The sequence below is a fragment of the Taeniopygia guttata genome, chromosome 1 (genome assembly GCF_048771995.1).
Source record: "Taeniopygia guttata chromosome 1, bTaeGut7.mat, whole genome shotgun sequence".
Taxonomy (NCBI): Eukaryota; Metazoa; Chordata; class Aves; order Passeriformes; family Estrildidae; genus Taeniopygia; species Taeniopygia guttata.
In genome coordinates this window covers 4,541,085-4,553,690 of record NC_133024.1, presented here as the reverse complement: position 1 = coordinate 4,553,690, position 12,606 = coordinate 4,541,085, and the positions used below count along the sequence as shown (strand labels likewise).

The 12,606-nt window shown below is 46.0% G+C and overlaps 1 protein-coding gene across 3 annotated transcripts in view; it reads left to right on the top strand.

Moving 5' to 3' along the window:
* Window positions 1-12,606, top strand: part of CLPB (ClpB family mitochondrial disaggregase) — a 70,480-nt gene that overhangs the window by 9,878 nt on the left and 47,996 nt on the right. For all 3 annotated transcript variants that reach the window (XM_041720445.2, XM_072919512.1, XM_041720430.2), the window contains exon 3: window positions 5,663-5,749. In XM_041720445.2, coding sequence (XP_041576379.2) covers window positions 5,663-5,749 — 87 coding nt within the window. The remainder of the gene's footprint in view (window positions 1-5,662; window positions 5,750-12,606) is intronic.

Below are 12,606 nucleotides of genomic sequence, written 5' to 3'. Positions count from 1 at the left end.
CCAGTCCAACTCCTGCCAGGGGAAGGGACATCTTGGTGGCACCACGGCAGTCAAAGGACAGTTTGTCATTTGAAAAACGCTGGAAATGGTGCTAATAGAGCTGTATCCATGTGAGAAACTCCTTAGGAGGGGAGTGTCTTGGATCTTACTTGGTTAAAATGTGGATAAACATCCTAAACATTGATCAGGGGATTTTATTTAATTAAAATAAAATACTCCTGCTGGTAAATACATTTGGCTGTCTGGGATCTGAGCAGTGGTCTTGGCTTTATCGATTGTCATATCATTAAATCAGGCGGAGAAAAAATAAATGGTGGGCCTGAAGACCCTGAACATAAAGTTCAGTTGTCTGAAAATCTGTTAAGTTGCTGAGCATCTTGCAATGATTTAACAAAAAAAAAAAAAAAAAAAAAAAAAAAAGGCAATCCAGCTCCTAAATGAAATGTCAATGCATATTATGGTAGATGATATGATACAAGTAATTCCCTCACTGGGCTCAGTGATGTGGCATTCCAGATGCTTATGATGATCTAGATTCCTGAACGGAAAACTACTTGACTGATCCTAATACCTTTGCTCCAAGCCTGTAACCTAATCCCACAGGAGAGGCTCCAGCATCCTTCCTGTTGGATGCACAATGATTAAACAGGTTTGACTGCCGGACTAGGATCTTTTTCATTATTATTTTTTAAAGAATGAAGATAATTCATTATTCAGTATATCTTTCCAGTGTGTCTGTAGAGAAAAAAGCCTTTCAGTACTCATAGATATTTTTCAGTGGCTCCAAAGTGCTTTGAGAATTCTAAAATCACAGGATGATCAAATAGCTTTGGTTGGAAGGGACCTTAAGGATCACCTAGTCCCAACCCCTTTGCCATGGACAAGGACACCTCCCACTAGACCAGGTTGCTCAAAGCCCCGTCCAACCTGGCTGTGGACACTTCCAGGGATGGGGCAGCCACAGCTTTTTTGGGCTACCTATGCCAGGGCCTCACCAACTTCACAGGGAAGAACTTCTTCCCAATATCTAATGTAAATCTCTCATCTTTTAGTTTAAAACATCATCTTTTTATTTTAAATAAGGGCTGATCTCCTGTCCTTTATCTCAAAAGGAGATACTGAAGAGTTACACTGCAGGTCCCATTTATGAGAAAACAAACATAACAGGAGAAGGGGCTGACTTCACACTGACATAATGCAGGGTTAGATTGTATATTGGGAAGAAATATCCATTCACATGGCTACCCCATCCCTGGAAGTGTTCAAGAACAGGTTGGTTGGGGCTTGGAGCAGGACTAGGGGAAGATGTCCCTAGCTGTGACAGTGGGGTTGGAACTGGATGGTCTTCAAGGTCATTTCTAGTCCAGACGCTCTCATGAAATGTTAAAACTCATGACAGGTGAAATTAAGACTGACTCTTTGCAGCAGAGCAACCCAGTGGCTGGCAGAAGGTGACCAGGACACTCTCTCTGCCCCTTTAATGTAGAATAATATAAAGTCCATGGTCAAGTGCAAATGGGCCTGATACTTTGCAAAATTGCATCAATTAAACTCTACTCAGGATATTAATCAGTGGTTGGTGTTGGGCTTTAAGGCTTTTATTGCCAGTCAAAAGTTCCCAGCCTGAAGGGGTTGTGTGCCTCAATCCTGGCATAGCTGATGCCTTCCTACCTGCAGTTTTGGTGTTGGGGTTACCTTGCCCCTTATGGGTTCTTTTTTCAGGATCCCTCTCCCTTGTCATCAAGATGCCTTTATTTCCTATATATTCTGTGGCTATTAGGCTGTCACAGTGGCACACTGTAGAAAGAGGGTGATATGAATGTTACTGCTTTCAAATGACTTTCAAATGGCCAAGTAAATACAATGAAATTCAGAAATAACTTGGACATGTTGGTCCACACCACTCTGAGAGACAAGTGGAAGGGGATTGGGCATCACAATGTCTGGAAAAGGATTTTTGGAAGCAGTTAGGGTGAGTCAGGGGGAGACATTAAGATCTGCCATTGCAGCATCCTGACCAGCATCTGAGGTCTGGTGCTGGTGGGAATGGCTCCTTAGGGTCTGGGAGAGCTGAGTGTGAAGTTTGTTCCTGCAGTGGCAGCAAGCGAGTAGTTTTCCAACTGAGGGAGCAACTCCCTGTGCCTGCACAGAGGACACGGCACACATGGTGGCACAGATGGAGCTGTGGTGTGGATTTCTGCTGCAGGCAGTGTCCCTCCAGCTGGAGCAGATGATGGTGTGACCAGCAGTGGCCATAGGTCTGAGTCAGGCTACCTTATCTCTGTTGTGAGTGCAAACACCTCTGTAAGTGGAGCTGCAAAGGGAGCTGATCTGTGCAGATAGCAATCTGCTATCCCCTGTGTGTCTGGGCCTCACCAGGACAGAAAGCTTTGTGGCTGCACAGGGATATTTCTCCTTTCAGCATTCTGTTGTCTGAGAGTGCTCTTTAGGCAGCAGAACTGGCAGCACACTCTTGGCATTCACTTGCAAGGATGTGGTGCTGGCAGAAGGAGAAAGCATAAGGATATTTCACAAATTCTTCATAGAAAGTGTTGTCCAGCCCTGGCACAGGCTGCCCAGGGCAGTGGTGGAATCCCCATCCCTGGAGGGATTTAATAGATGTGTGGATGCAGCACTTGGGGACGTGGGTTAGTGGTGAGCTTGACAGTATTGGGAAATGGTTGGACTCAATGGTCTCAGAGGGACTTTTCCAACCCAAATGATTCCATAATTCTATGCCATACCCTGTGGGGGGCCAAGGCTGCTCTTGTGCAGCTCTCCAGATGAGTTTACTGGGCTACTGGATGATGCAGGAGCTGCAGCTTGACCAGTGTTAGCCATAATGCAGGGCTGTGTAGATCCAAACCCCCATAAAGCTGTAGGTGAACCATCCCTGCTCTCCATCACCCTGCTGGGTGGTTCTTCAGGTATTAAACCACACAGAAAAAGGAAATAAAAATTATGTATGGAGTGGATTCTGTGTGAAAATTTGTTCTTCAAGTATTAGACTTCTTTGGATCAAGGTCCTTTTGTTGACCTGACAGATAGTTCATTACCACTGAACTTTAAATTGTAACCCTGGTAAAGAGAGCATAAAGCTTCTGTTGGTGCTATGATCATTTACAGTGATCACAGCCTCCTGAATCACAGTTGGGAGCTACAAATTAAGACTGCCAGTTATGATTCTACTATTTCAGCTATTAAGTTTCTGTCCAAGTGCATAATGAACAGTTCAGAGCATCCAGAACCACAACACTAGTGCTGGCCACTCATTCTGCCAAAAAAGGGTGGTCAAATTGTCCACCCAGACCTGTTACCTGTGTATCATAACACTACTCGAGTCAGAAGAGTTCACCAACATGCTTCTGTGTAGAGCTTGGCTGAAGCCATCTGCCTGTAGCCATCTGCCTGTTGGCTCTCAATCCCTAGTCTCTGTCAAATAAGTTCAACTGGAGAGGAATGCAGGCTTTTTATTCAGATGATGTTTATCTGGCTGGTTTGTCTAGTCAGTGGGGTGAACTGCGTTCAGCTGTGTTCAAGATATCAGCCAAAGTTCAGAAATTGCTGTTTGGGAATAACTTTAGGATTATCATACCATATATTATACCACTGAAGGGTTGGTTGGGAGGAAGCTTCAAGACTATCTAGTTCCAACTCTTCTGTCATGGGCAGGGACATCTTCCACTAGACCAGGGTGCCAGGAGCCCTGTCCAGCCTGGTATTGGACACTCCCAGGGATAAGTCAGCCACAGCTTCTTTGGGCAGCCTGTGCCAGGGCCTCATCACCCTCACATCCAAGAATTTCTTCCTGATATCCCATCTAACCCTGCCCTCTATCAATGGGAAGCCATTCCCTCTTGTCCTGTCACTTCAGGCCTTTGTCCAAAGTCCTCTCCAGGTCTTTTGGAGCCCCTTTAGGCACTGGCAGGGGGTCTAAGTTCTTCCTGGAGCCTTCTCTTATTCAGGTTGAACACACCAGGTGTCCCAGTATATGAGTGTATTTGTTCCTTGGGTAAGTTTCTAGTGAAGCTACTGTGAAAGTTTCCAATGAGGTGGAGGAATGTTGGCAAGACACCCTGGGTATATCTATGAGTGTTCCCTGGACCAGCATTCCTGCTTTCCTGGGGTTTTTTTTTCCAACTGTAGGAAGAGAAATATGGTTCATTTGCCTCCTTTTCACTCATTCTGTCCTAGCACTCTTAACCAGTGAGAGCATTGCCACCAGAGCAGACCAAGAGTGAGGAATTTGGAATGACTGTCTGAGTTCAGATGTGTACCTCTCTGTGTCCTTAAAGAAGTGATCTGACTTGTTCAGTGCATGCAAGCAGTCACACCTGACCACTTCCTTGGGCAGAATTTTAAGACTTCAAGTGATGCTTGCACAGGTGGAACATGGCTGCTGTGTTCACTTGTGTCTCTCCCAGCAGGGAGTTTAATGACAGCTCTTCCCTGTTATACCTGTGTGGAGGATGCACTGTGCAGGGACAGCCTCACCAGAAAGGAAGATGGAAAAGCCTTAATTTGTGAAAAGGGAGAAGGATAAACCAAGGGGAGAGAACTGCTGACTCATGCATTGTCCATTCTGCTTTCTAAAGCCTGACCCATGGCTTCCCTGTCTTGGTACAGGCAGCACATTGCTCCTGCAAGAAAAATGGGTTCGTAATCGTGGATTTGGTTGTGTAAAGGGATCTTTTACACAGGCAGAAAGTGGCAGGAAGTGGCCTTCAAACTCACAGAGGGGAGATCCAGATTAGATATGGTGAAGAAGTTCTTCCTTGAGAGGGTGGTGAGGCCCTGGCACAGGTTGCCCAGAGGAGCTGTGGCAGCCCCCTCCCTGGAAGTGTCCAAGGCCAGGCTGGACAGGTCTCGGAGCAACCTGGTATAGTAGAAGGTGTCCATGGCTATGGCAGAAGTGATGGAACAAGATGGTCTTCAAGGTCCCTTCTAGCACAAACCCTTCTGTGATTCTATGACTTGAACATGCAGGGTTTAGAGTTTATCTCATTTAACTTGAGCACTGTAAAATTTGTGTCTCAATTCTAAACTTCCTTTCTTCCTTGTGGTGTGCAGGGAGAACTATCATTTCATACTGTCTGGGCTCAGCACATGTTTTAGGTTGAGCTAAAGTACCTGCTGCAAAAACCTGTCCCTTGCCATTATCTTGCAAAAGCTAAGAAAATTTTGGAGACATGAGGATGGTTTGGTTCCTAGTATTTTTGGGTGTTGTCCTATTTGTTCTTATGCTGTACAAGAAAACTGCGAAGTATCTGCAGGTGGCATGGGCTTTGGAGGTTCACTGAGCTGCCTAATAGTGCTTTGCAGCCAAAAGATTCAAATGTCATTGGAATTTGGGTTTGTCAGGTACTGATTGGTCCTTCAGAAATTAGACTGAACAGAATAAATAAATAAACCAATGAACAATACAGAAAGCAAGATGTTGGCATTGCACCCTTTGAAATGAGTGAGACTGCCATCACCTGTATGTTTGTTTAAGTTGGGTCACCTTTGAGAACGGTATTGAATCAACTTCATGTCGGGTCTTCTGGGCTGTGCTGGAGCAGGTGCCTGCACAGTAAAACATTCCACTTTCCCTCATTAGCTCCAGGATGCTTGAGGTGCTCTCTTTATATCTATTTCCTGACCATATCTCTCCTCTTTCCAGGTTGTTGGAAGAAGGTGCAGATGTGAACACAAGGCACAAGCTTGGCTGGACGGCTCTCATGGTGGCAGCCATCAGCAGGAACTCCAGGTATGTGCATCTCACATCGTGATGACTCACTTCAACCTTTTCCTAAAGGCACACTAAGCTCTGTAGAGGATTTCCATAAAGTTTGGGATGTGTTGTGAAGCTTAACCCAAGGGAGCTGTCACTCTCCTTATGCCCAGTATGTGGTGTGACAGATCAGGGCAGGCTGCTCCTCAGTCCCACAGATGTGACAGCTGAATTGATGGTGCCATCCACAGCAGCTCTCAGGTTTTGGCCATGGATGAGCCCATACCTGTGGGATGTCATTGTGGTGGGTACGCCACCAGCCAAAGTCACTCCTGTAAGAGCTGTCCCATCCCTTTTCAGTGGTGAGGCTGTCACTGGGGCTGAATGCTGTGCCCTTGCTCCACAGTTCCCATGATGATCACTCTGGCTTCTTGTAACCTTTTAAAGACACTCCTAAATATATTCAGTCTACAACTAAATTCAATTAGCTTTTTTTATTTAAGGAAAAAAAGGAGAAAAAGAAATCCAATTTCGGAAAATGTGGGACAGACGGGAGAATGAGCTTTGATGTTACAACCTCTCAGGGATGCTTTACTTAGTCACAAGTTCATAAGCAAAAAAGCTTAATTACTTGGGAAAACACAGGATTAAAGCAGTGCACAAAGGCTGAATATCCGCTCTCGGGTGACACTATCCCAATCCATGTGCTGAGTTCGTGTGTGGTGCAAACTTTGATGTGTGCTATGACAAGCTGAAAGTCGTGACCTCCTCAGGGAGCTCCTTAAAACAGGCCCAGAGGTGGGGGCTTGTGAATATTTGTTTAACTTTGATGTCCGAGCAGCAACAGGCTCTGTTATTTGCCTGTCCATGAAGGGATGGACTTGGGAGCCTCCCACCTTTCCCAGTGGACAATGGTCAGCAGCAGAGTGTGACGACTGTTGACCATTCCGAGTGACTGGTGAAGCAGAACGGGACTTCCCGAGTTGCAAAGTCTAAGGGGAGACAGGGAGAAAGGCTGTTCATGGGACAATAATTACCTAAAATCAGGCCTAAAATCAAGTGGAAATGCTAATGAAAACATCTTGACAGTAAAAAGTGTGTGGACTCCAGACTGGTCCCTTCTGAAAGGGCACAGTCATCACCACGTCTGTCTTTGTTGTGTACCTGGCCAAAAGAAAAAGGGTTTGGCGGTGTTGGGCAAATTCTGTTTATTTTTCCCACATTTTAGATGAATACTGACTTAAAGTGATAATTAAGAAGACCTTGAATACCTGAAGCTCAGTATAACTTTTCTCCAGATAGCAGAAGAGTAATTAGATACTGTTGGACTTGGTGAACTTAAAGGTCTTTTCCCACCTTTGTGATTCTGATTCTATCCTTTCTGGAGGCAAGCCAGACTTACTCCGTATGTAACAGCTCTGTCATTGTGCCAGACAAGGTTTTGGCCCTTGGTCCTGTTTCTAGACTTGTAATGTCCACAGTGCAGAGTGGGAAATGCATTGAGCTGGAACATGACCCACAGAGAGCTTGAAATTCCTTACAGATGGTTTTCTAATGGACCTAGTTCACAGGGTGGACTGTGTAACTGAAACTAGATGTTGTGGCTGGGGTGTAATGGGGAAGGGAAGAGTCAGAGGCACAAGGATGCAGGATGGTTTTGTTTATAGAGTGTGGTCCCTCTATAAAAGATTATGCTCCAAATCTGCTTTCTTCAGGCACAGCAACTGATCTTAGAATCAGAATCACAGGTTGGAAGGGACCTTGATGATCATCCACTTCCACCCTTCTGCTGTGAGCAGGAGCACCTTCCACTAGACCAGGTTGCTCCAAGCCCAGTCCAGCCTGGTCTTGAATGCTTTCAGGGATGGGGCTACCACAGCTTCTCTGGTCAACCTGTGCCTGAGCCTCACCACTCTCCCAAGGTAGAATTGCTTCCCTGTGTCTAACCCTGTCCTCTGGCAGTGTGAAGACATCTCCCTTGTCCAATTGCCTGTGCAATCCACCTGATGTGACGGATTTGAAGTTGTTACGACTTTTGGTCCTACGCCTCTCAGGCCAGCAGCCTCTGGAGAGGTGAGCTGGGCTGTCCCTGGCTCAGAGATGGCTGAGGTGCAGCCAGCTGAACAGGACCTACAAATACTATTTGCCTGCAAAAAGATCAAGGTCATTCCAATGTGTAACTTACTGGTTCTCTCACCACTTCCTTTTTTATGGCTGATACCTCCACAGGTTCCTCGGCAAGGTTTTGAAGGGCTGGGGTGCTGGGAACTGAGATGATTGTTTTCATCTAATAAAAAGGAAACCTTTATCCTCAACACCTTTCTAAAGGTGTTTTTCAGAGAACGATGTTTTCAGTCTCCACTGTGCGCTGGAGATTTCAGTGACCTGTCCTTTAGCTTTGTCATGTTTCCCGATTTCCACAGCCCTCACTCTTCCAATTAGACAGCCCCAGTCCATCTGTTTAATTTAATTCTAGAGGCACTGCTTTAATGATTTCTGTCAGTTGCCATCAGCTACAAGATGAAATCCAGTGTGCTGGAAGGCAAGTTTGGGGTCCATCTTTTCTTTTTACAGCAAAGCAATTATCATCTTCTTCCTCTTAGAAATGTCTTGTATCCAAAATGTGGGAAGTGTGGGAAGGCATTAAGAAGCATTCTGCAATATTCCCTTGGAGAGGTCTCCAGGAGGAGATTGGTGTCTGCCTAGGAGGGAAGATAAAATAGTGGATCTAGTGAAGACAATTATTTAGGGTTTCTTTTTAACATGAGACAAAGTCAACATCCAAATTCTTTGGCTCCATGATGATACATGTGCTGTTACATGTTGTAACAGCAAAGGAAGGTTTTATGCTGTAATTCCCATTGCTGCAGGAATTACCATAGCACTGTCATATTTTTAGTATTTAAGTTTTAATTAAATGCATACTCAGAGCTTTGTGGGATTTGTGTATTTGTTAATATAAAGAATAAAGCTATCATAAATGAAACCCCAAAGCAGGTAGGACTTTAGCTGTATGTCTGTATTCTGTAGACTAGTGACCTTTTCTATATCTGGTTATCAGCTACTCCGGTTTTTATCATTTCCACAGAAATAAAGTGACAGTGGAATATCAAGTCATCTTAGCCTCCTCTGAGGCAGAGAACTACTTGTGTGGTAGGGGAAACTAAGGCACAGAGCAGCATGGAAAGTCTGAGTCCCAGTGGGATAAGTTTGAGTAGTTCTAAGAAACACTGAAACCTGCTTCTGCAACCATTCAACTGTATTGGCACAACCCCTGGGCAGCAATTCTGAAGGAGGGGCTGAAGCATGAACATACCTCTGATGAGGAGTGGCTGAGGGAGCTGGGGGCCTCAGCCTGGAGAAAGAGGGGCTCAGGAGTGACCTTCTCACTCTGTAAACCTCCCTGACAGGTGGGTGGAGCTAGATGGAGGTCACTCTCTTCTTCCATGTAACAAGGGACAGAGAAAAAAGGAAACAGCCTCAAAATGTGCCATGGCAGCTTGAGGTTGACTATTAGGGAAAATTCGAAGCTTGAAAATATTGTCAAGCCCTGGAAGAGACTGCCCAGTGCAGTGGTGGGGTCACCATCCCTGGAGGGATTTAAAAGTCATATGGAAGTGGTACCTGGGGACAAAGTTTGATGGTGGCCTTGGTAGTGCTGGAGGAACAGTTGGACTCAGTGATCTCAAAGGGGTTTTCCAACCTAAATAGTTCTGTGGCTCTGTGATTTTAGGGCTTCCAAAGTTTCCTGCATGGCTCAGGTAGTGGGGAGGAGCACCTCAGTGCACTCACGGGGATTCCTTTCTCAGAATCCAGTTCAAGCCTGTGCAAGGCTCCATAAAGGCTTTCACAGTAGCAGCAATGCCCATGTTTTAATTGGACAGAAGTCTCCAACCCTCAGAGCATCATTTGGACTCACTCCAGCAGCTTCACATCCTTCTGACTTTGAGTGGCCCAGAGATGGAGGCAGCACTGCATGTGGGGTCTCACCTGAGAGGAGCAGAGGGTCAGAACTGTGGGATCTGCCCAGGGCATGGGTTTCTGACAGGGCATGTCAGGACGTGTTGAGCTTTGTCTTCCTGTTTCATTGAGGGCTTTAGCCTCCAAATTCCTCTTGACTCCTCCCCACATCATCTACTCATCTTCATTTTCTTTTAGCAACTTTTACTTCCTGCACACCCTTTCTTCTTCTGCTTTCCTCTTCAGGTCTGGATCTCTTTGCATTTCTTCACCTTTGCTTCTCAACACCTTTCTTCTGGGAATGACCAATGTCAAGTGACTCCTCCCTGAGCCTTGGCTCTCCTTTTCCTTCTCTACCTTTCTGTGCAGATCAAAGGAGCTGTGGGTCAAAGGTTCTCCCATGGATGCAGAACCAGCAGGCCGTGGCCCAGTGTGGCCTTGTCCCATCCCTCACCTTCCTCCAACCCTCCTTAGGAGAGGAGTCAGGAATTTCCTCACCTCTGTGTACATTGCTGGGAGCTGTGCCCCATCCACGTGTGCATTGAAGATGCTGTGTGGCTGTTTTATATTGGTAATGACAATTCCTTATGCATTGTGATATTCTAGTGGGTTTGTTCTGAGATTGGTGAAGGGTGACTGATCTGGAGCTGTTCCCTGTCTACAGGCAGTGACATGATGAACTGGTGCAGTCTTGTTATCTATATTAGGTACATACATCTGTTCCATGGGGTTTTTTTCACTCCTTTCACTTTAGGCAAGTCATTCAGACCTGTCTGCAGTGGAGCTAGAGAAATATCTGAGTACCTTTGTAAGAAGATAGGGCCCCCCAGTGTGTCACCTGCCAGAGAGCTGAGGAGTTGGGTGTGGGTTTCAGCTGTGATGAGAAAATGTTTGGAGGTCCTGATCCTAGAAACTGGGACATTGACTTTCAACCACTTGCTTTTTGGGTGTTTTTGATGAACAGTGACCACTTGGCTGTTCCTGCAGCTGTTACTCACACCACACATCTCAGACCCCGCGGCATGAGCATCCCTGTTTTCCGGGATGGACACCATCTGATGTCTTGCAATTCAGGCACAATGTGATGCTGTCAGTTTAGCAGGATCCTGCACCTCTCCAAGCCACAGAAATGGCTTCTCTTCACATTTTCTTACTGCTCCACTCAGGGAGAAGGGTTTCTGTGCCTTCACCATGCCTCTGAAAGATGATTCACCCATGTCACACTCTTAAAGAAAACTGAAGAATGCAACAATTACCACCCTTCAAGATTTTTTTTCCCCTTTTTTTTGGATCCCATAGTTCCTTTTTATCCCTTTTTGAGGAGTTTTCATCTGGGTTAATAATAGCACATCATAGCACAAGGTATTGCTGCGGCTGCCTGGCTTTCTGTGCCATAGGTAGATGTAAACATGGTCCTGGGAAGGCACACATCCACATTTAGCTTTATCTGAGCAACAGTTCCTCCCAGCCCTCCTGCTGTGCTGAGTTAAGATATAACCACGAAAGGATCTTCTTTGTGTCCAGGCAGGACATGTGGCTCCTGCCCGAGCTCAGGGCAGACGCATATCAAAACCCGGCCAGGCATTTGCATTGTGCTGCTAACACGTGGTCATGGGGATCACCAGGCTTCTTGGTTCACCAACCCCAGCTGCAGGCATAACATCTCTCTTGACGCAGCCCCAGGCACCTCCCACCATCTCACCATTGATTTCCCCACCCCCTGTATTGTATATATGTATTTATTTATTGAACAATATGTTAGTCCAGCCATTACAAGCAGAAAGCACTTTCCCCAATCGATTGAACTGCCCAGCCAGCTCTAGCTCAGCATTGCCCTCTGAGTCATCACCAGGGTCAATTTAGATTTATATTCATGCTGATGAATAGGCTCTGCCTCTAATCCAATCAAAACTTGATCAGCAAATTAAAACTCAGCTTGTTGAGGCTGTTGAGGACAGGTGAGTTATGGAGGGAAGCTGGAACAGCCCGGCTGGACAGCAGCATCCCACTCCTGCTAGGATCTGGTGTAGAGTGTTGTTCTGCCCCAGTGCCTCATAGCAAGAGGAAGAACAAAAAAAGTGTATGGGCCAGAGAATCCCTCATTTGAAACTCACCCATCGTGGGTGGCTTGGGTTTGGAAGGGCCTTAAAGCTCATCTCATTCCAATCTCCCTGCCTTGGGCAGGGACACCTTCTACTAGACCTGGTTGCTCCAAGGTCCATCCAACCAGGCCTTGAACACTTCCAGAGATGGGGCAGTCACAGCTTTTGTAGGCAGCCTGTGATTCCAGGAGTCTAGCTGATGGACAAGTGTCCTGGAGGGGTTGGGACATCCCAAAAGCAGGAGATGCGATTGAAAGATGATTGGAAAGGAAGGCTGGATGTGTGATGTGTTGTTATTAGACTAGTGTCAGTATTTTGGCACAGCAGATTTTGCCAGGAAGTGATGATATCAGTGTTTATTATTAAACTTGAGCCTCCCAGCCATCCTAAGAGCTATGGAAATAATTCTTACCACAGGGAATATGGTGCAGAGGGTAATTGACAGGAGAGCTGAGCAGTTTGCCACCATCACCTACTACACCACTCTCAGACCACCTTGCATCTAGCAGTTGTGGTCCTCAACTTTTCACAGAAGGTCACTTCCCAGAGAAGAATGCTGAACATACAGGCAGTGGATGGAAAGGATAGGGCTTCCTCAGTATCTGAGAGCACATGGAGATAGTATCTGATGGAGTGCAGTGGTGAAGTCCCCATCCCTGGACAGTTTTAAAAGCCATGATTCCATGATTCTGTGATGTTTTCTTTTCAGTAGGTAGATGTCCATCTCTGGTAGCATGGAAATTGTCAATACAAGTCCCATAAAATAACAGGACATAACCTGCCCTGGATGTCCAAGGCCACACACTCGGCCTCACAGGGCTTTTGTTGGAG